This window comes from Suncus etruscus, chromosome 12 (genome assembly GCF_024139225.1).
Source record: "Suncus etruscus isolate mSunEtr1 chromosome 12, mSunEtr1.pri.cur, whole genome shotgun sequence".
Lineage (NCBI taxonomy): Eukaryota > Metazoa > Chordata > Mammalia > Eulipotyphla > Soricidae > Suncus > Suncus etruscus.
Window position 1 is genome coordinate 95857049 of NC_064859.1, and position 26180 is coordinate 95883228.

The following is a 26180-nucleotide window of genomic DNA, read 5'->3' on the forward strand; positions in this document are numbered from 1 at the left end:
TATGGCCTATGGGACACATGAGGCCCTCTGAGGATATTTTTATCAGGCCCACTGGGTATTTTTGCTACTGCAGACTATCCTGCGTAGCAGCCAACTCTTGTGAGGGTGTAGAGTATGAATTGTGGATACAAAACACTTTTTGACTCCTCTCTTTCGCTCTGTATTGAGCAGGGGTCCTCAAACTATGACTCACCCAAAGCAGACCCATAGTTCCCACTGAAATTTTGATTAGTTTGTTGATTTAACTTTTTTATTTGTTCATTTATATTTTTGGTTTTGGGTCACACCCAGTGGTGCTCAAGAGTTACTCCTGGCTCTGTGCTCAGAAATCTCTCCTGGCAGACACGAGGGACCATATGGAATGCTGGGATGAGAACCACCATCCGTCCTGGATTGGCTATATGCAAAGCAAACGCCCTACTGCTTTGCTATCTCCCCATCCCTTGTTTTTCATTTTAAATATTGTATTTGCTCCTGTTTTTTTTCTTCAAAATAAGATATGTGCAGTGTACATAGTATTTTGTTCATGGTATTGTTTTAAACTATAAACGGATGCTTCAATGGTCTGAGGGACAGTGAATTGGCTCCCTGTTGAAAAAGGTTGAGGACCCCTGAACTAGGCTATGACTCAGGCCCCATTGAACTCTTATATGTGTATTTATTTTAGTGGAGACACTCCTGGAGGAACTTGGGGGACTGTGAAGAACCGGAGGTGAATCTGGGATAACCACAAGCAAAGCCTCCACTCAGCCCTTTGGGCTAAACATAGTGAGTGTTGCTGGCCTAGACATTATGAGCTGAAAAAACAAACAAACAAACAAACAAAAAATAAACCAGTAGTTTTACTATTCATGCATAGACAACAATTCAGAAAATGTACCACATTTTTGAACTTCTAAATTACACAATATGTAGCTTTTCTCTTAAGTTTTTCTTTAGGCTTAAAAAAAGGAAAAACACTAAATTATAAAAAAAAGAAGTTAGCGTTCTTTGGAGCTGAGACAGGTTCTGGCCCTGCCTCCAGCCCTGGAGTCTTTGTGGAAGTAGCTGCTTTTCTCTGAGTGGATGCTCAGGAAACAGCTGCCCCTCAGGGCCTTAGAAACAAGACCTGGCACTCACTTCACTGCAGTCCCAGCTGGGAAGGTATTTGCTTTCCAATAAGCCAACCTAGGTTCGATCCCCAGAATCTCATACCATTCCCTGGGCACTGCCAGGTTTCCTGACTGGAGAAAGAAGTAACTCCTGAGCACTGTTGGGAGTGGCCCAAAAAGTAAAATGAATGATTTCCAATGTTTCTCCAAGTATTTGCTGAAAGCAGCAAGAACAAGCTTGGGGAACAGAGACACTGCTGCGGGGAGATCAAAAATTCTCTTTCAAGCCCTCCTCAGGCCCAGGGACCTGATTCCTTCATTTTCTTCAGAAAAGAATTGTGGATGGAGCAAAAGGGGAGAAGGACAGAGAAGAGACAGACGTGGGGTTGTAGGCTTTGCCCAGGTACACTGTGCTGTATTGTGGAAAATTCTAGAAGCTTTCTCAGAGCCTCGGATCTGGGCTTGGAGCTGCACCCGAGGCCAGGAGGTGTCTGTGTCTGGGATGTGCCAGGGGACCTCCTCCCCTGGGTCCCCCTTCTGGACTGTCACTTCACAGACCAGACTGCCTGGATACCCCGCAGCCCACTGCGCAGGGCTAGGGGCAGGGCCAGAAGTTCTCCTGAGGGCTTTGTCTTTTTCCCTGGGCACTGCTCATTGCTGCTCGTCAAGCCTCCACTCTGACCTCACCTGAGCTCTAGTCAGACATACAAACATATAAACACAACAGACACAGAGACACATGCAGAGATAGAGACACAGAGAGAAACAAAATGACACATATACACAGAAAAACATGGAGGCAGATAGGTACAGAGACATACCCAAAGACAGAAGAAGGATACACATACACAGAGAGAGGCAGAGAGACAGACACATAGAGACAGACAGAGAGAATATGCTGCTCGCCTGTTCCTTTGTCCCTTCCCCTGTCTCTCTGCTCAAATGGTTCTGACTTTCAGGGTGAGGGGTCCCTGTCTCCATCTTTTTTTTTTTTTTTTTTTTTTTGGGCCACGCTCGGCGGTGCTCAGGGGTTACTCCTGGCTGTCTGCTCAGAAATAGCTCCTGGCAGGCACGGGGGACCATATGGGACACCGGGATTCGAACCAACCACCTTTGGTCCTGGATCGGCCTCTTGCAAGGCAAACGCCGCTGTGCTATCTCTCCGGGCCCCATCTTTTCAAGTCTCACAATTTTCTAATTGTCTGAGCTTGTTGCATCCTCCGCACCTCACTTTTTCTCTGACCCTTGTCCCTGTCAGGATGATCTGTGTGAGCTACTCTGGGCCTTTACCGACCTCCCAAACTGCCCAGGCCCTGAGAAGCTGTTGTGGAACTCTTGGGTTGAGAGGGGCAAGGACCCCACTCCTGAGGGCTGGTCCAGGCACCTAGCAGGCATCCTGGCAAGGACAGAGGCTCCTTCCAAATGGAAAACCAAGAAGCACCAAGAGAGGGAAAGCAGAATGGAGGTACTGATATTACTTAACACAGAAGCACCTCTCCTGGAACCAAAGCCAGGCCCATGCAGGGAAACTTGGGGTGAACCAAATAATCACTCTGCATTCTTGAGCTGGCTGACACCCTCTTCACTCAGCACAAGGCTCTGGGAGACTCACGGGGCCACCCGCTGGCATCTCCTGCAGGGCAGCACCAGGGACCAGCCCCTCACCCCGTGATCCTCACTCCCCTCTTTTCCTTCTGTCTGTAATTCTGTTTTATGATTTCCCACTGCAAAGCCGTGAAATGAAAACGATGTAATCTACCGCTGTGAACAGTGTCGTGCGGGTCCCTTTCCAATCTGCCCCCGCGCTTGGTGCAGTGACGGCTTCATTAAATTAGAAGGCTTCGTGGCAAATGGAAAGGCGGTTGGAATGGTGGATTGGGTGCTTCTGAGTTCAGCTGCCCAAAGCCCCAGGTCCCCCTGGGATGTGTGTGAGGTGTGTGTGTGTGTGTGTGTGTGTGTGTGTGTGTGTTGGAGGGTAAGGGTACTGGGGAGGCCAGGAGGAAAGGTCCTCAATCTACATGCATGAAGTTCCTAGAGGCTACAACATCTGCACAATTGCTAGTCTCCAGGTGACCCCCACCCCCACACCTGTACTGGGCTTTTCCAGATGCCAGAGCCTGTTTGTACATGCCAGGGAGCAAAGAGGTCAGAGCATGGAGCTACTGGGGGCTGTGTGTGGAGTTAGGGCCTTAACTTTATTGTTACTATTATTATTATTTTTTTTTTTTTTTGGTTTTTGTTCACACCAGGTGGCACTCAGGGGTTACTCCTGACTGCGCTCAGAAATAGTTACTAGCAGGCTCGGGGGACCATATGAGATGCAGGGGTTCAAACCTGGGTCTGTCATGAATTGGCAGTATACAAGGCAAACACCCTTCTGCTGTGCTATCGCTCCAGCCCCCAGGGCCTTAACTTCTGCAGAATAAAATTCTTGTGAGCCTCTAATTAAAGGGAAGCCAGCCTGGACTTGGGTGGGTACCAGAAAGCTGGGTACGGATGAGAAGTATAAGCTCTCCCATTAGCCCCCCTCTCAGTGTCCCCCTGAGTTTCAGAGAACAGTTTCTCTCTTGCTGAGCTCGTCTGCAGTATTAAAGATTTTCATTACTGATAGTTCTTCCCAGTTAGCGCTTCCCGTCTGAGGCTCTGTCATTACCAAGTAAAATATGCATGATCTCGAAATCTATGTGTATTATAACGAGATTTCATTGTTATGAATTTGTCTTCTCGGCCCGCGCGCCTGCCTTGGCTCGCCTTTGAACACGCGACGTCTGCGAGCTGTAGCCAAGAAGTCATTAGAAAGTGGCGCTCAAGGATCCCAGGCCGATTCTCTTTCTGTGTGCACACCCGGAAATTTATTGAATGTCGACACTCGGCGACAGCCGTGTCCTCCCCCCCTCCCCGGCGGGTGGGAGAGACAGTGGTGACAGCTAATTACAGCACCAGGAAAATTGGCCTGAAGTGACACGGAAAGCCCCTTCCATGCACGCGTATAAATATTGCAGGATATGCCATAACTGCTTAGAAATCGCAACTGCCTGGGAAAGCAAAGGAGGAACATTCCAGATCTGATGGAGGCCAGAGGAGAGAAAGAGAGAGAGTGCTCAAGTGGATAGTGCTCTGCTGAGATCCCTAGGGGGCCTGATCTCATTCAACAGCCCTCTTGTGGCTAGGAGGGAACCCCTGAGAACAGAGTTGCAGACTGGGGGAACACAAGCAGAAAGGTTCAGTTCTTCTTCCCTTGACTCTGTAGTAAGAAATTCCCACAGGTCTAGTCCGTGGGGTTTGGGGGCAGAAAGTGTCTCGAGGGTATCCAGAAATGTTCAGAGGGAGTGAGAGTGAGCTCTGTATATGTATGTGCGTGTTTGGGGGTCTGCTCTAGTCTGGACCCCTGCAAGGTCACTTCCTGATAGAGATGGGCCTGTATCTTCAGCTAAGAGCCAGGTCTGACAATCAGGACCCAGCTCCTGGGTCTGGCCCCTCTGCTCATCTCACTCAGTTCCACTGAGTCACACCTTTATGGACAAGGGAGACACAGTCAGGGAGGCATGGGGAAAACTCCAAGGCCATCTTTATTGGTGCCCCTGGCACTGCCCTTCGCTGGAGGCCCAGCCCTGGCATGGAGGGACAGGGACACGCTCCTCTCTGGTCTCTTGTGGGACAGAGGAAAGGTCAAACCTTCTTCCCATCACTTCCACTCCTGGACAGGAAGTCAGCAGGGACAGAGCTCAGGGCTCAGCGTGGGACCCACAGAGTTGGCATCTGGTTTCTGTCCTCCAGAGTTAGTTGCTCCTGGCTCGCTGGGTCTGCGGTCAAGGCGGATCTGCAATGCAGTTCCTTGTGGGGCCCCTGGGTCCCTCAGGAGCTGGATATGTCCCAATGCTGGCTCAGGACCGAGGTTTCACATGGGCCGACTACCAACTCCCGGCTGGGCTCCGACGCCAGGGGGTCTGTGTCCAGGCACATCTGGGAAGCCTTGTTCTCCAGGTGGGAGCCAGATTTGGTCCAGTGCTGGGGGAGAGAAATTGAGGGAGAGGAGAGAAAAAGAGAGGCGAGGAAGAGAGGAGAGAGTGGGGAAAGAAGGGAGGAAAGTAGAAAGCGGAGAAGGGAGAGAAAGGAAGAGAGAAAGAGAGAAGAAAGAAAAAAGCGTAGAGAGATACAGCAGCAGAAAGAGGAGGAGAGAGGGTACAGGTAAGAGGGGAAAAGGGAGAGGATACAGAAGGGAGAAAATGGGGAGAAGAGAGAGGAGAGAGAGAGAGAAGATGAGGAGAGATTAAATGAAAGAGGGTGGGGGTAAGCCCACCACTAGTGTAGCTGCTTTGTTCCAATCAACCTTGAGGAACTGCTGAGGTTGATCACCCCCAAACTTCCCAGGTACCAGGCGGGGCTAGATCTGCAATGAACCAACTGCTCTGCAAGGTAGTGTGTGTATTTAAGTATGTATATGTGTGTGTGTGTGTGTGTGTGTGTGTGTGTGTGTGTGCGCGCGCGCGCACGCACAAGGTGTACATGTGTATTTAAGTGGGCTAAAAATGAAAAAAAATAAGCAAAATCAATATGGTTTCTAGAAAAACTCATCAGACAGCAATAACTTCCTGAGCAATAAGCCAGAAGCTGTGACAGGCTTCAGTCATGAGTGGTCAGGTGGAGTCTGAGCTTGAATGCTATGAACCCTGGGGCAAGATCACTTTACCTCCAAGGTCATCACCCCAGGGACCCGGGAGAGAGGCTTCCCGCAGTCCTTCCTTCACCACCTGGAAAAAGAGCCAGACAGTGCAAGGGTCCCTTGGTGGGTGCTCAAAGGGCCATGCCTGCTGCACATGGTCAGGCCAATACCAAGTTGGTTCATCATGGAGAGGATCTTGGACAGGTCTTGTCCCTGAGTTGGGCCCCAAGGCCTGGCAGACATGGGACTAACACTTGGACCTGGAGGTCCAAGCCACTGCTGGACATCAGGGAGCTGAGAGCAGCTAGCGCTGCCTGGCAAGGGAAATGGGGCCTATACCCATCCCCAGAGATCCAGGAGGGTGTGGGCAAGGCCAGGATGCAGGTGCCCAGGGCAACTGCCTGAAGACAGCGCCACTTGGAGTTGGTACAGGGCCCGAGGGGCATCAGACACCCCCTTCCTTCTAGATCTGCTTCTCCCGCAGATGACTCTGGGAGCAGCACAGGGTCGTGGGACCCCCACACCTACCTGCCTGTCATCTCCTGTCCTGCAAAGCTGCAGCAACACAGGGGCGCCAGGGAAAAGGCCCACGACAGTCAGACATAGGCTGTCCTGCAGGATCTGATGGGTGTAGCTAAAGGCCCAGATCTACAGGAGGAAGATGGGAAAGAGTCAGGGGGCTTTGAAGGGGGCACCAGCCCTGCGATGCCCCCATACCTTCCCATGATGATTAACTTTGCTTGATGCAAACGCCACGGGCCTCCTTGCAGGAGTGATGGCCAATAGGTCACCTTTGAGGGACATGGATGTCACACTCTCAGCAAGTCTCTGTCCCCACATTCCACCAGTGGGGACCTGGAACTGGCCCCCAGCTGGACTGTGGGCACAGCTTTAGTCCCTCCACCTGAACTAAATGGGCGCTCCAGCCCCCAGTCCAGCTGAGAGTCTGACATTTGTTTTCAGTTTCCACTTTCTGCCAGTGCTCCCCACCGTGGTATTTCCAACAATCACAGGAAGAAAGCCACACACACACACACACACACACACACACACACACACACACACACACACACACACCCTCCAGCAGTTTCTAATGCTCCTTCTTTGACAAGGAGCTCAATCTGGAACACTGAGAAGAGAGCCGTGACTGAAAATGGGGGTGGGAGAAGTAGGGGGGGGGGAGAGGAAGAGGAAGAACTCACGGGGCTCAAAGAACAGCATGAGCTCCCTTTGGCCTTTCTTCCTGTAAAGGAAATGGCTGAGAGCAGGCATGTGCGGATACATGCGAACCCGCATGTACTTGCACGTGTCAGCACGCACACAATGTTTTCACTTGCACGCATCTTACACACAAGCCTGTACGTACACTTGTACACTTGTGTGGGTGTGTGTTTGCAAATGCGCACGCGTGTCTGGGTATGAAAGCACATGTGTGAGTCTGCCTACGCCTACGTACATACAGGCACATGCATATATGTTTGTGTGTCTATGCATACTTTCACATGTGTTGGTATGTTGTGTGCTTGCCCATGTGTTACAGGCTGGGGTTCTTCTGATAAGAAGCCGCTTGCCCACTGTGTTTTCTGGGAAGGTGGCCCTGGAAAGCTGTAGCAAGGAACTCCAAAATCACAGCCCCTATGCTAAGTAGACACTCAGCCATGCTTTCCTGGCGTGACTGCCAGCCACCATTTCCCAGCTCCTATGGAGGGAGGAGCCAGCAGGAACCAGAGCTCAGGGTCTCAGTCTCCTTTCATGCTTTCCACCTTGATGAAGGGTTTGTTAAAGAGATCCAGACCAGAAACATATACAGGAGGCAGAGGGGCTGCTCAGGCTGGCCGGGCCTCTAGTCCCGAGGGCTGGGAGAACTGCTGGCTGTGGGGGATGAGGGGGTTGGCAAATTCAGTCTCCAGCCCCAGGGCACACAGGGAAGTCACCCAGAGGCCTTCCTGGGAGCAGTGAGGTCCCCGTGGACAATGGCTTGGTTTTTCCTGATGAAGATTATGATCAAGCAGGCAGGCAGTCCAGGGGCTTCCAAGACTCTCCTTGAAATAATGGACCTGTATGAGACTCACACTGGGCACTCTCCACTGCCAGACTTTTCTGTCCATTCCTCTAAATGCTTCTGGATATGCTTCTGCAGGTGACACCCCCTCCATCATTAGTAAACCCCATCTTTAGTAAACTTTAGGGGATCTTGGGCCAGGTTCATGGGCCAGCCTGAGAACTGGGAAGAGCCCCTGAACTCTCAGCAGGAAGCATGGAGGGAGGGGTGCCATCAGACTTCACTGGGGAGGACTTGCCTGGGCACGAACAGCTTTTCCCCAGGACATGGGAGAAGGGACAAAGACATTAGCGTCTTCAAGCTCTGAGAACCTGCCACCAGTAGCACCTCTCTTTCACCTCCAGAAGCCATTCCCAAGAGTTGCTGAAACAATCAGGTAGGATCAGATAGGGAAGGTGCCTCTAGCGACTTGTCACAGGCAGAAGCATGTTCAGGCTTGAGGGGGGCCAGTATGACTGGCATTTTCCAATTTTCCAGCAAAGAGCTTCCCAAGGTAAGGGGACAAGCAGAGAGAGGAAAGGTGATGTGTGGGCTGGCAGGGGCTATGACCTGAGGGGTGGGTACAGAGCTATAGGAGGCTTTGGTTTGAATGTCTTTTCAGCCCAGAGGAGGCCTGAATATGGGCCTTAAAACAGAGCATCTAAGCCTGAAGCCCATTCACTTCCTTTATCCTTTTGTAAAACCAAAGGACGTTTGATTTGAGATTTGGTATGTGAGGGAAGGCCCAGCCTGAGCAAACTCAGGAAGAGCTGCTCCTAGGGAAAGATTCTGGGCTTGGGAAAGCATCTCTGCACGTGAGAACAGATACTGTGCCAGGAAAACTAGCCTCTTGTGGAAATATATTTCTTGCCCACTTGGGACCACCCTCACTTCTCTCAGAACTGTCCAGGGAGTTGACATGCTGTCATTCCTGGGGTCAGAGAGATAGTACGAAAGGGAAGGTGTTCGCCTTGCATGCAACGGACCCCAGTTCAATCTCTGTCATCACACAGTGTGCCCTGAGCATCTCAGGAATGATCTGAGCACAGAGGCAGGAGTAATTCCTGCACATCACAGGGTGTGGCCTCCAAACAAAACCCAAACCCCCCAATAAGCAGAACAACCCGTTTGACTCCAGAGGTGAAAGCCTCCAGAATTCCACCTTCCAAGCCTAAGCTTTGCCACGTGTGCATCCATTCTGGCTGCCATGTTCTGCCTTCCTCATTCCAGCAGTGACCTCTGAGCTGGGATTTAGCAGTGGGAAACCCACTCTATGGGGTCCCAATACTCCCTGGGCAGAAATGAGGAGCAGAGCAGGGCAAGGAAAGCCTTTACAGTATGGGATGGAAAGGTCGGGTGGGAGATATAGGGGTGCAAAGTTGAGCTGTACCAACTTCAGGCCCCACACACCCACCATGTCACTCCTGGAGGAGAAGCCCACCTGCTCCCTGGGAAGGGACTGGAAATGCCTCCCTATTCTCTTGTCTCAAGCATACATGGGTGGGCTCTGGCAGTCAGTGCCCCCTTCTGCCCAGTACAGGTGCTTTCCCAGGCCTCCTCCTCCTCTTTCCTGCCCCTTCCCAGAAATCCCTTCTCTTGGGGGTCCAGATTCCCTCCTTTATCTGTGGAACCTTCCCCCCTCTCCTTCATAGCCTTGCTTGGCACCTGTGTGGGCACCAGCCTTAACAGAACAGAAAGAGAAACTCATTGGGCCAGTGTACACATTGCTGTGTGCGTGAGACCTCAAGGGAGTCCTTGAGCTGTACCCCTTTACTTTTCCCCTCAGTATCTTCACAGCATGCAGCAATGTCCTTTTGAGTCCTTTTGAGTTCTTTTGAGTGAATGAGTGAGCTCGTGAATGAATGAATGAATGAATAAATAAGTTCATTCCTAAGTGAAGACAAAGTTGGCCAGTTCCTAGACCAAAGAGGCTACCCTTAGGGTGCTGTCCCCAGAGTAGCAAGAGTGAGAGAGAGCCTTGGTGAACATTCAGTGGAAGAAAACAGGGGGCTGGGAGGGCAGCCAACAGGAAACCAAGCAGCAAGCACAAGGTTGCAACCTACAGGAGACAGTTGGCTCCTTGAGGGCCTCATGGCAAGGCTGGAGAGCTCACCAGTTAGCACTGAGGCTGGCAGAGCTATTGTCGTTGGCAGGAAGGACCATGCATGACCCACAGATCACAGGGTGTGAGGTTCCAGGAGATCTTTCTGAGGAGGCCCCCCCAGATCTGGGAGAAGCAGCAGTAGTGAATTAGGAGGGCCCACTAGGGCCCTGCCAAATCAAGGGCAATGGGAAAAGGTGCTGGAGGACACCCAGAGCTGTGCTGAGCTCTGTGTCCTCTGTTGACTGGCACAGGCTCAGTGCCACTCAGCTGGCCTTGTCCAGTTGCCCATCAGCTCATGACCACTTCCTGCAGGCACATGTGGGAGGCCAGACTCAGGGCAGAAGAGGGTCCAGCATTGTTCTTCTCTGCCACCGAGCCCAGAACTCTCTGGACACCCGATTATAGAGGCCAAGAGCATGCTGGAAATGCCAGTTTTGTCTCTCACCTGGGACCTGGCATCTGGGCCTTTGTTCTGGACACACGGGTTCAGCCGAAGGTCAGGCAGCTGCTGGTTAGCTTGCTTCTGGGACTCCAGGCACTTGTGCCTCTGGCGGATAAAGCCCTTCTGGATGGAGGAGTCAGTGGGGATCCTGGGCGAGAGCCAAGGACATGTGAACCTGCTCCACCCGGATCAGTGCCACTGGCTTTGTCTGGGGCTGGGCCAGTCTGCAGGAAGGCAGGGCAGGGGCCCTGGGCATGGCTTTAACCCACAGCACAGCTGAGACACAGCTGGGAAGACAGGCTGCCCAAGACAGCACTAGGGATGGCAGCAGAGGCAGCTCCTGACCCCCAAACCTTTAGACCCATAGCCCAGTCCCCAGTGCTGGGTTCCCTAGGGGCCTCAGGCTATGTGGGAGTACAAGACCTCTGGGATCTCAGGTCAAAGTCCTGGGTCGCTGTCCAAGGTCTGGCTCTGCTTCCACCTGCCCACAAGAGGTGTCCATGCAGCCAATGGAGCTGCCACATGGGTATAGGAGTGCCTGGACTTGAGGAGAGGGTCCCTGAGGTCTTAGTGGGGAGCTCTGAGCTCAGGGAGGGGGTACCTGAGCTCGGGGTAGACGTTCTCCAGGTACCACTTGAAGGTGCTGCAGCGTAGGTTCTTCCTTAAGTCTGCTCTGCTCTCGATGCTGGGGACAGATAGAGTGTAACAGAGTCAGAATCACACGGAATCATTTCCCCTGGTTTATTAACCCTGCCACTCACACACAGGGAGCAAAGAGGGGCAGAGATGGAAAATGACAGTGAGACAAAAACAGAGAGAGAGAATGAGACAAAGACAGAAAGAGATAGACACAGAGTGAGAGTCTGAGAAAAATAAACCCAGAGAAAGAGAAAAGGAGAGAGAAGGGAGAGAGGAGCCCTAGAGAAGCAAACTGGGAGAGAGAAAAGAGAGAGAAGAGAAAAAGAGAGAGAATGAACACTACAAATCAAACGAGGAAGATTCAGAAATTCCATACAATCTGATCTTTAACTTGACAATGGCAGTTGGGGTGCTCCTTCTCATTAGAAACAAGCCCTAAGTAAGTGGTGAATTCATTTTGGGGCTCCTCATGTACAAATAAATCTCTTTCAGTGCCTGCAATTGTGATGCCTCCAGTTGTCCCCAACTCCAAGAATGCTGCTCCCGGAGCCTGGTCAGATGGGGACTCCCCAATGTTTCCTGGGCTTCACAACATGCCAGGAAGGGGGCACAGCAGGGGAAAGAGGGAGAACTTGTGACTAACCAAGAAAGAAAAAAAATGGTTGATGGCAGCTGTGGCAGGCAGGGAGTACCTGCAAAGTCTGGGGGGCACCTTGAATGTGTGCTCATCCAGACTAGTCGGGTGGGGTGATGCCCATGGACAGGAGGGTACAGAGGGAAGAGTGGGCTTGAACATGACTAGTGTTTCCCAGCCAGAATGGCCTTGGGAGAAAATCAGAACAAGGGGGTACCCAGAGTGAGACTAGAGGGTCAACCAGCAGGAGACACAGGAAGGAATAAGGTCGGGGTTAGGGGGGAGTTCATGGCTGAACAAGAGCTATTTTGACTAACCAGACATGGGGTACTGCAGAGGCAGATAAACCAATGGGGTGAGGGTGAGGGTAAGGTAGGCAATAGCCCATGGTAGGAGTATGAGCTCGGACAGCCCAGAGGTAAGATAAATTGGTGAGATGGTGAGATAAGTTCCCACAGCAGCATTTATGGAGTTTAAAGTGTGCAGGAGCATGTTTGGCCCATGCTTGAGAACTTGTGCATGTATGTATGGTAGGAGTGTATGCCACATGTGTGAGTGTATGTGTGAGCACAGCACTGTGCGTTGCAGGAGGGTGCCCAAGTGTCTGAGATTGTGCGTGAGTGCAAATGTACCTCTGGGGGCTGGAGAGATAGCATGGCGGTAGGGCATTTGCCTTGCATGCAGAAGGATTGTTACATCCCATCTAAGGAAAGCTCACACAAGATGTGGTCTTTTCCTTCCCTGGTGCAGGGCTTTCCTCTTCTAAAAGAATTATTTGCCAAAAGGCCTGCTTAGCGAAGTCAATCATTTGACCCTTTGCGTGGATCATTGGCGGTAATTCCAACATGGCTGTAACATTACATCCTTCTCTATTTGGCCACTATAAAAATCCAGCCTCAGCTCTCCTACAGACAAAGAAATGTCAGTACCAAAGCCCGCCAAAAGTCTCTTGCTGAACTCTTTTTGTGATCTCTCTCTCCCTCCATTTTTCTTATAGGTATCTGGTTTCTCTTTACCTGTCTCTTCATATGCTAATTCTAGCTCTGATCTCATTGGTTCATCCCCTTTTCCTTTCTCCCTGGCTACACCCCAAAAATCCGTCTATATAAGGCCCGATTCAAGAAATAAACTCTCTCCCTCACCGCTTGTTTTCACCATGTAATTCTGTGTGGTTTCATTTATTTCATATTTCATAATTCATATTTCATATTCGTCCGCTTGTGCATCTGCTTGACTCCCAGTGGAAAAATAAACCCAATAAGGTTTGCTCCAGGGACTTTTATCTAATTATGATAAAAGTCCGCAGCAAGGATGGTGGTTCAAATCCCGGCATTCCATATTGTCTCCCGAGCCTGCCAGGAGTGATTTCTGAGTGTAGAGCCAGGGAGTAACCCCTGAGCGCTGCCGGGTGTGACCCAAAAACAAACAAAAAAAAAAATGTACCTCTGAGTACAATTGAGTAAACCTGCATACAGGTCAACACAAGCTTGTTTGATGAGTGTATATGCGTATGTGAAAATGTGTGAGTTTGGATGAGTGTTCTATTGTGTATGAGTGCAAATGTGTACCTACGTTCACATGAGAAGACTGCGTGCGTGTTTGTGAGTGAGCATACGCGTGTAAGAATTTGAGTATTGTGGGCCCGGAGAGATAGCACAGCGGCGTTTGACTTGCAAGCAGCCGATCCAGGACCAAAGGTGGTTGGTTTGAATCTCCGTGTCCCATAGGGTCCCCCGTGCCTGTCAGGAGCTATTTCTGAGCAGACAGCCAGGAGTGACCCCTGAGCATCGCTGGGTGTGGCCCCAAAACAAAACAAAACAAAACAAAACAAAACAAAGAATTTGAGTATTGTGTGTACATGTATGAACATGGCTGTTTCATACATGTGTGTTGAGGGCATGACTACGCATGAATGTGAGTGCATGTGCGTAGATAAGGGTATATGAATGTGTGTGCTATGTGAGTGCGCATATATGTGTTCATGACTGTGAGCTTGGGAGTGTGAGTGGAATATGTACACAGGTATGTCCGCTCATGTGTATAAGTGTGTGCAACATGTGCCTGTAGGGTAAGAGATAAAGCAGCTGATGGCAGGCACTCTGGTGGGTGAGTTGGGCATAATGGCGTCATGGCTGTGTTCCTGGCACTCTTGTTGGTGAGTGCGGGCATGATGGGACCATGGCTCCATCCCTGACAGCGAGTAAAGGCCCAAGCTCCACTCCCTGTGACACTTACTTCCCAAATGGCTTCTCCACGGCGAAGGGCCGGGCAGCGTAGTAGTACTGCTTGTATTCATCCATCCACACCTCCGCTGTACGCTTGGTGTTCCTGGGGGGGGATGGGGCCCCTCAGTTCCTGGGATACGTCCAGTTCAAACAGTCCCTGGAAGGGGGCACTCCCAGCCAGCTACATTAGTCTCTCGGGGCCATGCAGCCCTTGGGTTTTTCCCCCACATGAGCCTCCTAACAGGCCTGCGCCCCAAGATCTTAGTGAAAATGACAAGTTCTTCCCCCAAATAAACAAATCAGAAAAGTTAGAGCAAAAAAGAAAGGGAACTTCAGTGGCTCCAAAAACACCCCCAAAACCAAGTCAGGAGAAGTGGCTTGTGGGCAGAATCTTCAAGATAAAGGAGGGGGACAAAGAGGGGCATCTACTTGCCCACCCCCTGTGGTCTCTCTTGCTAAGGAAACAATATCTACATTAAAGTCTGTGACAGGGCCTGAGCCTCAGATGCAGATGTGGACACCGGAGTCAAGCATCTAGTCTCACCCCTCTGCGGCCGCTCCAAGCTTCTATGGGGCATTGCTCTGGGCTTCTGGGCCCTGGAGTGTCACTGAGTCAGGCAGAGAACAGGAGCCTATGTGCACCCCAATCAGAGGCGGGACCCCGGAAGGTCTGGGAACATCACAGACCAGGAAGGGCAGCACCATGTAAAGGATCTTAGGGTCTCGCTGAGAAGTAGTCTTCCTAGTCTGTACTACTTGGAGCAGAGGGTCCAGAGAGAGAGGGAGAGACAGGGCTAGTTCATCCTACTGGGGGACCGGAAATGAGCGAGGGCCTGCAAACATGGGGCCACATTTCCATAATTTCAGTCAGATCCACAACCCACAGGTGGCAGGCCCAGAGTCATGAGTCAGGATTCAAAGACAAGGAATGTTCTGGAGTCCAAGGCCCTGCCCTCGCTCCCAGGTGGTCTCCATGATTCAATGGCCCAGCCTTCCTGGCTCAACTCCTTCTAAAAGTCTGAGAGGGGAAATGTGTCCCTGTGTCTGCCTTAGTTTCCTCAGATGTTCACAGATTCACCCCTCCCCCTTCCACCATGTTCCTATCCAAGTTTCATAGACTGTGATATCAAGATGGGATTTAGGCCCGTTCACACCTGTAAAAACACATGACAGAAAACCTGGAGAAACCAAAATGAGGCACCAGTTTTCCCTTCCAGGAGGTCTAGCTGACAGGAAAAAGGGGTACAAGGCTGGCAGGTGCTCAGACAGGAGGATTTGAGAAAAGGGAAACAGCAGTGGGAGTGAAAGACAGTGGGGTCACAAGAACTTTCTGGAAAGTGGAGAGAGGAGGAGGAGAAGAGTGAAGGGAGCAAGGAAGGAACACCCAAGAGCCCACCACACTTTGTCCATGCACCATGCAGGAGGAAGAAACCCCAGGAAAGAGCAGGTGGGTTGACAGATCTTCTAGAACTCTGGGATCAAGTAACTTCTGGGCTGCCTCAGAGCACCCCAACACCCAGGGACAACCCTGTGAGCCTCAGGGGTAAAGCCACGAAAAGTGTGTCAAGTCTCCAGGGTGAGGCCTCAGCCATTGTTGAAGGGAAACCTCGCCTCCCCCATGACAGCACAGCCTGTACCCCAGAACCAGGACAGACAAGCAGGCGCCTGGCCTGGCCTTCAGGGGAAGACCTGGGTAATCTTCGGGACTCCTGGGCCTGCCCTGGACCCCCCCTCGGGGCCTCTCCCTTCAACCCTATCCCAAGCTCCTCCCACACCCAGCCCTCACTCACTTGATGTAGGTGTTGGTGTTCCCATCAGGGAAGTCATATGGATGCTTCTTTCGGAACACGTGGCCCACCCGGCTGCAGGGAATGATCTCCATGCTGCCGCCACACATCCATGTGCGGAAGGAGAGTTCTGCAGGACAGGAGAACTGTCACCTCTGCTCTCTGCTCCCAGCAGGAACCCAGGATGGCAGTTTTGGGCACCAGATCCCAGGGGAGCAGACCACCCAGTATGCCCTGCCTCAATTTCTCCATCAATTACTGGGAAGGGGGAGCTCAGGCACAGAGGGTGGGATATAATGATGTAGGAACACATGTCTCCGAATAGTGCAGGGGCATCGGGACCCAACTGGAGCGGGCTTGGGGTTCCTGAGATCCCAGAAACAGCGGTTGGAGAAGAGCTGCTTCCAAGCCCAGGAAGATGGGCTTGAAGCTTCCCCATAATTCCTAGGGCCAGAGAACAGAGAAGTTTCTGATGTCACATTCCAGAGAGAGCCAGACCTTGAGTTTCATGCACTGGCATGGCAGCAAAAGCCTGGCTGGGATGCCCCAGACTGGACTGTGCACCCATAAGACCCCAGACAGAGTATCTAGACCTGTCTCCCTAGCTCAGGATGACTGTCCTCTTTCTTAAAGGGGTCCTAGAACAGAGCCGGGGAAGATCACAAAGCTCAGAGCACAGAATTGATCATCTAACTTTGTTCCTACTCGCCCAATGCAGGCATCAAGATCACTTCTTTTTCCTGACCCTCCCCTGGGCTCCTCTACTCACCTTGTTTCCCTGACCCTCAGATAGCACCCAAGATGCCCTGCCATGACATCAGAATCCTCCCACTGCCCCCTCAGGAAGAACCCCAGTTGGCTTCAGGCCCAGAGAGTTCCTGCACTAAGGGAGGGCATGAGGTGAGGGCAAGTGAGGAGCACAGGGATTAGGGGACCCCTTCTGGGGACATCTCTGCCACACCCTGGGACACTAGTCCTTCACATTCCCCTTTCCCAGGGAGCCACTGATCCCATAGTAGGGCTCAGAGCTGGGGGGCAGCAGTGAGGTTCCAAATGAACCTAGTCACGAGCTCCTTCAAGTGACCTGCATGCCCCACACAGACCCCAGGCTTCCGGTTAGCCATGGAAAACCCTCCAGCACCTCCTCAATAGCTTCAGATGCCTGGAGAGGTCAAACCACCTTCCCAGAAGGTAAGATCTAACTTTGGGGCTTCCCTAGGCCTTCAAAACTTGGGTGGGTTGTCAAATGTCTGTCATCCTCCACCCCCATGACCTCACACTTCTGTCTCTCTTGAACCCCAACTGAGAAGACCCCAAGATGAGATGGCTCCTTGATTTGAGAGATGTGTCCACACAATGCTGGTGCCAGGGCATGGGGGAGAAAAGGACAGAAGGGAAGGGCAGTTCAAAAGCAGAGAGCATGTGGCTGGAGAGAGGGCAACAGGGTGGTCAGCAAACATGGGTTCGATCCCCGGCACCCCATATGCTCCCAAGTAAGCAAGGAGTGATTCCTGAGCTTGGAGCAAGGAAGTAAGCCCTGAGCATCACGAGGTATGGACCCCTAAAACAAGAAGCAGAGTGTATGGCTGGCATACTGCTCTCTGGATTTGATCCCCATCACCAGTTGGCCTCATCTTCTGAGTGTGCTGGTATCTCCCAACCTATTGGGCATGGCCGCAACATGTGAACGGAGGGTGGGGCTGGCAGGTTGGTTGTGTAACATGGTACTTACTGCCATGTGGTGGGCAATAATGTTTCCTGGAAGGATTGTTATGGGCAGGTGTTAATGGAGCTTAGAGCTCCAAAATGAGGATCTAGTGAGATGCAGACCTTGAAGCAAATGTTGATACAGGAAATAATCCACACAGTAAAGAGGTACAAGAACAGGTTTCGGAAATCCAGTGCTCAAGCAAAGAATTCAACCACCCAAGTTTTCTGCTCCTAAGAAGAAAAGCAGCTCAGTAGATGAAGACCAAAGAATGAGCCTTTGCCTTCCTCAGACCCCTGTTTTTATTGACAAGAATCAGGTCCCACCCTAGGGGGGAGAGGAATACCAAGCAGGGAATAATCCAATATCCCATCACCAGATCGTACCCTAGGGTGGAGTACGAATATTGAATAGGGTAGGATGAGTAAACCAACAGGCAGGTGATGAGTTGGACGAGGGAAGCCTTGTCAGGACACACATGTGGACAGAGGCCTGATGTCTGCTGTCAGGAGGCTGCAGAGACATCCTGAGCCAGGGCTTAGCAGATGACACAGAGAGTGGGTAGAACTAGGGCCCATCGCTGGCATTGCATGGTCCCCCAGAACTACCCCCACTGTCCCCAAATGAAGGACTCCTTGCCCTAGAAGCCAGAAACAGATGAGTAAATTATGAAGGTGTCTCTCTCTATATATATACCTCTTTCTCTCTCTCTCTCTCTCTCTCTCACACACACATACTGGATAGTGTGCAGCTGTAAGGAAGGATGAAATCATGCAATTTGCTGCAACTTGGATGAACCCAGAGGAAATCACGTTAAGTGCAGAGAGTCGGACAAACACTGGATGATCTCACTTCTCAGTGCTATGTAGAAGAATAACAAACAGGAGGAGGCAATAGACTGTTCTGGACTCTGTCCAGAACATCATTTTTGTCCAAGATCCTCTCAGCAATACTCAGGTTCCAAGTCCCCTGGGATTGATCTAGGCAGATCCACCTTCACACTCCATAACACACAAAAGACCCACCCCCCCTTGCCTTCCAGATCTAAATTCCAGGAAGAAGCCTGCCCCTGATCCTCCTTCACACCCCATAACACATGAAAGACCCCCCCCCCCACTTGCCTTCCAGGCTTGGGTTCCAGAAAGAAACCTGTACCTGGTTCATGTGTGCTTGGGTTTCAGCTTTTGGGCCCAACCCCAATAGTAAGAGGCGAGCTCTATTGATGGATTTCTGGACACAGCCCAGTTTGGAAGAACAGATGCTCTGGGTCAGGCCTGCGGCCATCAATTTCCAGGAAATAACTCTTAATGAGTGAGCAAGAAAAGCAATAAAACACTCAGGAGCAGGGAAGGGAGGATGGGGTGAGGAGAGATGACAGTAGAAAACAATGCCTGGAATCACTCTTCGGGGTTCACACACAGCTCCAGGAGCACCTAGGCAAGCACCAGCATACATACCAATGGGCAGAGGGTGAATGGTATCCCCCATCGCTGCACTAAGGTTTAATCAACACCTGGCACCCCAGGTGTTGCCCTAGTGTTGATTTCTATTCTTAGTCATATCCGCTGGAAGGAGGAAAGGAGGCAGCTTTGCCCAGTGCCCACATGGTAATGGGACTCAATGATCCCCAGAATGGCTACAGATAGATGGGAAAGGGGGTGAGGGGGTGATTCTTCTCTTTCTCCAGAAGCTGCCAACCTCAGCCTGCACTACATTGGGTAGCAGGAACTTTTCTGTTGGCACAGAGCTAGATCAGTGGCCCAGGCCCTCCCATCTCCTGTGCTGCTCTCTGCCAAGGGTGGATACTGAGTGCATCATCATATGTCCTACTCGCTGAGCCAAGCTCATGCTGAGAGCATCGAGCAGCAATCAATGTTCCCAAGACATAGCCATGCACCTGCCCTTCCAGAGTGCCAGGGTCCCCAGGATTCAGGACTCTTCTTCCAGAACTTCCTGCAGGACCTCTTGATTTTTCCAGGGGGTTTTCACCTGCACATGGGCTCACAGGGAAGTGTTACCCCCTTCTCTCTCCCCCATATCTCCCCTAGTGATTTTCATTGGGCCACCCCAGATGAAAGGCACACTGAGTTATGCATGTGGCTCCAGCAGAGACACCCCAGAAACTCACCAAAGTTCTCACCGCCCCAGATGTCCATATCCATGTCATATTTCCCCAAGAGTGAAAACCAGTTCCTGTCCACCACGAAGAGTCCCCCGGCGATGACAGGAGTTCTGTGAATTAGGAAGGGAGAGTGGAGGGTCAGTGAACCGAGTGGTAAGCCCTTCAGAAGGGCCTATGAAGGCTACATATTCCTATAGCACAAGCACATTTTGGATCCACCAGTTCTGAGCCTCCAGAGAGTGTGGAAACAGCCCAATGCACCCAGGTTTGCTCCACTCTAGGAGAACCCTACTTAACTCAGCACCCTGCTGCTGTGAGGGCCATCTAATCCCCATTCCTTCCAGGATGGGCTGTTATATCCTTTAAAAATATGTAGTTTTCACAGTAGCCAAAATCTAGAAACAAGAACAGAGGGGTAGATAAAGACACTATGGTACACCCACACAATGGACTACTATGTAGCTGTTAGGAAAAATGAAGTCATAAAAATTTTTGATACATGGATGGATATGGAGAATATAATGCTGAGACAAATGAGTCAGAAGGAGAGGGATAGACATAGAATGGTCACGCTCATTTATGGAATATTAAAAAAATTTAGAATGATAATAATGCCCAAAGACAATAGAGATGAGGGCCAGTAGGACTGGTCCATGGTAGGAAGCTTGTCACAAAGAGTGAGGCAGTGTAGTTAGGACAGAGAATGATTATAACAAAGATAGTTGGAAATGATTAATGTGGACAAAAACTGGGTGCTGAAAGGAAATAAAGTGATGTGCATCATACCCCTTCAGTAACAATATTGCAAACTACAGTGACTGAAAGGAGAGTGAGAGAGAGACAGAGATACAGAGACAGAGAGAAGAAAATATATGCCCCAGAGGCAGGGATTGGGAGGGCAAGAAGGAAAGTGGGGACATTGGTGGTGGCAATTATGCACTGGTGAAGCATGTTGGACATTGTATGACAAACTTAATAATGAACAACTTTGTGTATCCAATGATGATTCAATCAAACAATGTATTAATTAAAAATGCAATCCTACCCTACCTTCCCCAAATCATAAACTGTTCTTTTGTGGTAGGAAAGTATTCATCAGGCTAATCAAACAGAAGTGGGTTCATCAAGAGGGCTCAACAATTATGGGTGTTCTCTGAAAAGGAGAAATCTAGGCGAGAATATGGTTCAACAGGCTAAGCTCAGGCTTTGCTTGTGGTCATGGACCTGGTTTCATGACAGACCCTTCTCAGTTTCCTGAGCACAGAATTAGGAGAAGCTCTGAGCATGCTAGCTGTGACCCAAAACAATGACCACAGAAACAAAACAAAGAGGAGAAATATAGAGATCTTGTTCTTGGAACCACAAGGAAAGGGGAAGGGGATCCCAGTATGCTGGACCAGTGGGGAAGGCAACGGTGGGATGTGGACTAGAGGTGGACTTAAGTCAAGGGAGAGGCCAAAGTCAATTCACTGACCCTCAAAGCCCATGGAAACTGGGGAGGAACATATGTCGGTGGGCTGGTGAGACTTACACATGCATGGAGAGAATTCTATACGGAAAAGCAATAAAGGGAGGGAAGATTTCTTTAAAGGGAAATCCATGGTTCAGGAGAGGGTATAGTAGCAAGGCTGTAACCCAGCATTTAACAACCAAGGTCGAATCCCTGGCACTATATGGTCCCCTGAGCATATAGGTACAGCCTTAAAGACTCCAATTTTGAGGTGGATATCCCCAGCACCCTTGGTGGCCCTGCCTCCTCTGAGCCGTGCACTGAGCTTCAGCCAGGATGATGGAGAATCAGTGGTGGGGTTCTTAGGCCTTGTGAGTACTGCTTTGGAGGTTCTAGAAAGGGGGAGCATCTAGTTAAGGACACAGAAATGCACAGAGAGGAACAGGGAAGGGTCAGGCTGGTACTGTGCAGGGTGGGAAAGAGCCTTATCCCCACCTCTAGTCTCCAGGACCATGTCTGGACTCATGCTGGATTCTGAATTCTCTCATCACACACTCTTTTGTAAATGCTCTTTTCTTGGGGTTCCGCTGCAGTCCCCACTCCTCTGGAAAGTTCTCCAATTAGTTGGCCAGCCCCTCAAAGTCCAGAAAACCAATGCACTGTATAAAGGCACTTGTCTAGGAATAGGGGAACTACCCTCATCTTGAGGATACACTGCAGGAAGGCATCTCGTTCTGTATCTGCTCGTTAGCTGATGGGGACCCCCACGTCAGAGACTAGGCGTCTTCTTGGAAGTGCTGCCGCCTTGCTGGTAAGAAGGTTCTAGCACTTAAGACCCACCCACCAACAAGACATCTAGTCTCAATGGCCCAGAGATGTCCCCACCCTCTGTTTGCAGCAGCACCTGCAGTGAGGTCTCCCTGGGACCCCATTTCTCAATGCAGGACCAGAATTGAATAGTCACTATTGTTGGCAGGTTCCAGGGTACAGGATTACCTCTGAAGTGTGCCAGTACTACCCCCAAAGCCCCTCAGTCCTGCCCTAAGTGAACAACAGGCTGGGCCTGGACATGCCCACAGCTCTGGGAGTTTTCACACTTGGCTTTCAGCATCCCAGTTACACATCCGTGTCTGGATATGAAACTGGGGAGACCCCTCCTACCTAGGGTTGAAATCATTGTCCTTGAAGAACCGAATTCTGGCCACCACAGAGTCCCAGTGGGGACTGGTGGAGAGAACACAACTCAACACCAAGCTCCAGAGCACTTTGAGGTGGCATGGGTGGGGCTTTGGCCACCCTCCTGCTCTGTGCCCTGGTGAACAGAGTGGCCAGACACTCCCTGGCTGGACACTCATGGGCAGCAGTATTGAATCGGCTGAAGACCACCTCCTCACACTAGCCTGAATCTATCACCTGCACTGAGGCCAAGGCTCTGCTCCTGGCTCCCCTGCACCTCTTTCTATTAACAGGACCCTCTGGGCAGCCCAGATTGTGGAAGCCACAAGGCATGCATGTGGATGGGCCACACCAGGAAATACCCTGGCATGCGGACCCAGCAGGTCCACCCCAGAGAGTAAGGCCTGAAGGTGAAAATCTTCAAAATCAGTCCCTAGTACAGAAATAAAAAGCAAGCAAGCAAGAAATCAAGAAAGAAACAAAGGAAGAGAACAAAATAAAGGTAGAAGAAAGAAAATTTGTTTTTTTTTTCGGCCACACCCATTTGATGCTCAGGGGTTCCTCCTGGCTAAGCTCTCATAAATTGCTCCTGGCTTGGGGGGACCATATGGGATGCCGGGGGATCGAACCGCAGTCCTTCCTTAGCTAGCGCTTGCAAGGCAGATACCTTACCTCTAGCGCCACCTCACCGGCCCCTGAAGAAAATTTGAGTTGGCCTGGTAGAGGGCCCCCCTCCCTGAAATCATGGAGATGCTCTCCTGACAGAAGGCAGGGCTGGAAGGGTCCTTCTCTGCTCCCACTCCCAGCACTCACCTGATGGGCTCAGTGGGGTTTAGGCGCCGAGCCTTCTGCTCTGGGGAGAGCTGCTCCCACTGGAAGTGGAGGCTCCAGTCAAATCCTGGAATACAGCATGTAGAAGGGGTCCAGCCCCCCTCACTCACCCCTTCTCCCCAGGGACAGAAGTGCACCTGCCCAGTGCTCAAGGCTTCCCTGGCTGATTCCCCAGGGCACCCCACTTTTCCTACCCCTCCCTCCTCCAATCTCTTTGGGTCTCTGAGCACAGGCTGGGGCTCGGGTCAGGGTCTGAAGTTGGGAGGCACAGTAAGGTGGACCCTGGGGTGGGGGACAGGTGATGACCATGAGGAGTGGTATTGACAGAAGCCTCAGGGAGGTAGAAACGGAGAGCTTCTGAGGGGTTGAATCACCCCATATAATTTGGGTTTTGGGCAGGGGGCTGGGCAGCCCTTGGAACTGGAAATGGGCTGGGTGGGGGTCCAGCATACCCCATCTCTGCCTTGCTATTCTTGGGTCTTGGTCCTATCAGAGGACTGACCCTGCATACTGAGGGGTGCCCACGGAGCTTTGGGGGGGGGAGCAGGAGAGAAGGTGACTGCTGGGAGGGTCATGGGCGAGGGTCATGGGGAGGGTGATGAGAGAGGGCAATGGGGGGTCATGTGAGAAAGTGATGGGGAGGGTGATGGGGAGGGTGGTAAGGGAGGGTCATGGAAGAGGGTGATAAGAGTAGGGTGATGGATGGGTAGGGTGATAGGGGAGTGTGATAGGGAGTGTGATAGGGAGGGCTATGGGGAAGATGATGGGGAGGGTGATGGGAGGAGGTAATGGGTGAGGGTGATAGGGAGGGTGATAGGGAAGGGTGATTGGTAGGGCTTGGAAGAGGGTAATGGGAGAGAGGGTGATAGGGAAGATGACAGAGGAGCATGGTGGGGAAAGTGATGGTGGAGGCACTCACCTCCCCTGAGCTCCGAGGCCGACTCGATGTAGCTGAAGGTGTCCAGGTTGATGATGTCTATGACTGGGCACACCACCCGCCTGTTGTCCTGGGAACCAAGCATGATGCCCCATGAGGCTGAGGGGTGGGAGTGGCACTGGGCCCTGTCTCACCTGCAGAGTCTACTATGCGTCCCCGCTCGCTCTCAAACTCTGAAGCTGATTCTCTCTGTTCTGTTTTTCTCACAGTTTTTGTTTGTTTGGGGCCACGCCTGGTTGTGTTCAGGGGCTACTCATGGCTCTGTGCAAGGAAATAACTTCTGAAGGCTTGGGGGACCTTGTGATGCCAAGGATCAAATCTAGGTCTGCCATGTGCAAGGCAAACACTTGTGCTATCACTCTTGCCCCTGTTTTTCCCACCTTTTTTTTTTCTAGCTACTTTTTTTTTCTATTTTTTAAAAATCATTTTTGTTGTGACCAAAGTCAAGTGTGAATCTTTTACAGTAGTATGTAAGGCACAGAGTGACAATGAATCAGTTTCATTCCAACCACAATTGTCCTTCCTCCATCCAAGTTCCTAGCATGCATCCCATATCTCCCTACTTTGCCCCCTGGACTGTTAATATCACTGGTCCCCCATTTGTATAGCTTGTTGTAGATGATAGATTCTGTTGTCGTTTAAGTTGGTGTTTAAGTCTGATCACTTTTTATTTCTAATCAATGTTCATACGCCTGTTTGGTCCTGGTACCATCCATATTTTTTCCCTTCAATTTATGAGACAGAACAAGATGATTCGAGTTATGTGGTTCTGTTTAAAAAAAAAAGAAGAAGAAGAAAAAAAAAGAAGAGTAAAGAATAAAAAAAACCTGGGAGGACAGAGACTTCAGAGACCAAGAAAGCCAGTGGGCTCTGGAATCACTTCTGGGCAGAGGTGGTGTGAGGATCTAGGACTTTCTTTTCCAAAAGACTTTCCTCAGAACTCCCTTTCTGGAACTTTGTATCCTCTGGTGGAACTAGTTCTGGATAGTTCTCTTAAGGCACAGTTGGATCAGTTCCCTAATGGTTCCACTGCTGCTTATAGGGTAGACTGGCTGCCCTACCTCAGGTCTCATAGTTCTGAGCCAGGGTAGCCACTTGTCTGTCTGGCCATTTCCATCCTGGAGGAGGCTGGGTCAGCAGAGGTGGCAAGGGGGTAGCCTGTCCTCAGGGAGTCTCACTCACTTCTTGAACCCTGTGCAGGAGTGGTTGCAGCCAGTTTCTGTTCACCTCACAGTGGCTGTCCAGGAACGTCAGCGTGGTACCTTTGGCCACATCCGTGCCTCGGACCCGGGACCGGACCAGACCTGCAGGAGAGAGAAACAGCCACAGTGACACTGAGTGGCATGGCTTATCAAGGCCCTAGAGGAAACAATAGCATACCCTTTACCCCAAACACCCCAATGTTTGGCCCCCACATGCCCAAGCCTCCTGGCAATGACCCACCTTGCCGCTGAGTGTTGCGTAAACACTTGACCTTGGGCAGTTTCATGAGTTCTTTGCAGTCGTCAGCTGCAGAGACAAGGGGAGTGAATATTGGGGTGAAGACCCACCTGCCACTTTGCACATGGTAGATCCCTGTCCTGACTCCAGAGAGCCTAAGGATGGCCCTCAGCACCCAGCATGACACTGACCATGGGGAGTCAAGGCAGCTCTGCCACATAGACCGAGCTTGAAGGATGGGAACAAGATAGAGCAATTCCAGTGTTTCCTTTGCCATCTTGGATGCTTAACTGGGAATCCCTTGGTATTGATGGGGAGGGGGGGGATCACCTCCCACCTCACAGAGCAGCATCAGGGCCTTGTGAAGCAAGGACATTGATCTGATGGCCCCTGTGTGAGGCCTTTGTCTCACTGTTCATACTGGGGCTGGGACAGTAGCCCAAGGTTAGATGCTCCACATTCTTTCCCACTTCCCCACCTCAGCCTGTTTCTGATTATACTCAGGGACAGCCGGACCCTGCAGGCTTCTCCCAGTGCCACACCAAGCACCTGGAACAAGCTTCCACATATGACTTTATACATGGTCCAATCTCTCCCCAATTGACCCCCAAGGATCCCAAGGCACACTTACCCAGGGTTCTGGCTCTTAAGACAGGACAGGATTAGGACCTGAAGTCAGGTAGTCTCAGAAACCAACATGGCATTTGTTGCTGAGTGCACTCAGCTGCCATCTCTCCGCAGCTTAGCTCCTTCCCCACCTTCAAAGCTTTCCTTGTCTCTAAAGGTTCTAGGCCTGGGCTCTGAATTCAGCTTTAGGTGACTCTCAATACAGAGACTTGTGAGGTTGAGTGTGGGGCAGCTTCCTGTCATGCCCCCCTCCACTGATTTCA

General features: G+C 51.1%; 1 protein-coding gene across 1 annotated transcript in view; it reads right to left on the reverse strand.

The window, feature by feature from the left end:
• Positions 1–4642: 4642 nt before the first annotated feature.
• GALNT14 (polypeptide N-acetylgalactosaminyltransferase 14) overlaps positions 4643–26180 on the reverse strand; it is a 130199-nt gene continuing 108661 nt past the window's right edge. Inside the window, exons 5-15 of the mRNA XM_049784189.1 lie at positions 25294–25359; positions 25033–25154; positions 23833–23920; positions 22896–22980; positions 19463–19566; positions 15630–15756; positions 13850–13942; positions 10943–11026; positions 10345–10489; positions 6283–6402; positions 4643–5099 (exon numbers count right to left, since the gene is read on the reverse strand). Of these exons, the coding sequence (XP_049640146.1) occupies positions 4947–5099; positions 6283–6402; positions 10345–10489; positions 10943–11026; positions 13850–13942; positions 15630–15756; positions 19463–19566; positions 22896–22980; positions 23833–23920; positions 25033–25154; positions 25294–25359 (1187 nt within the window). The 3' untranslated portion in view covers positions 4643–4946. The remainder of the gene's footprint in view (positions 5100–6282; positions 6403–10344; positions 10490–10942; positions 11027–13849; positions 13943–15629; positions 15757–19462; positions 19567–22895; positions 22981–23832; positions 23921–25032; positions 25155–25293; positions 25360–26180) is intronic.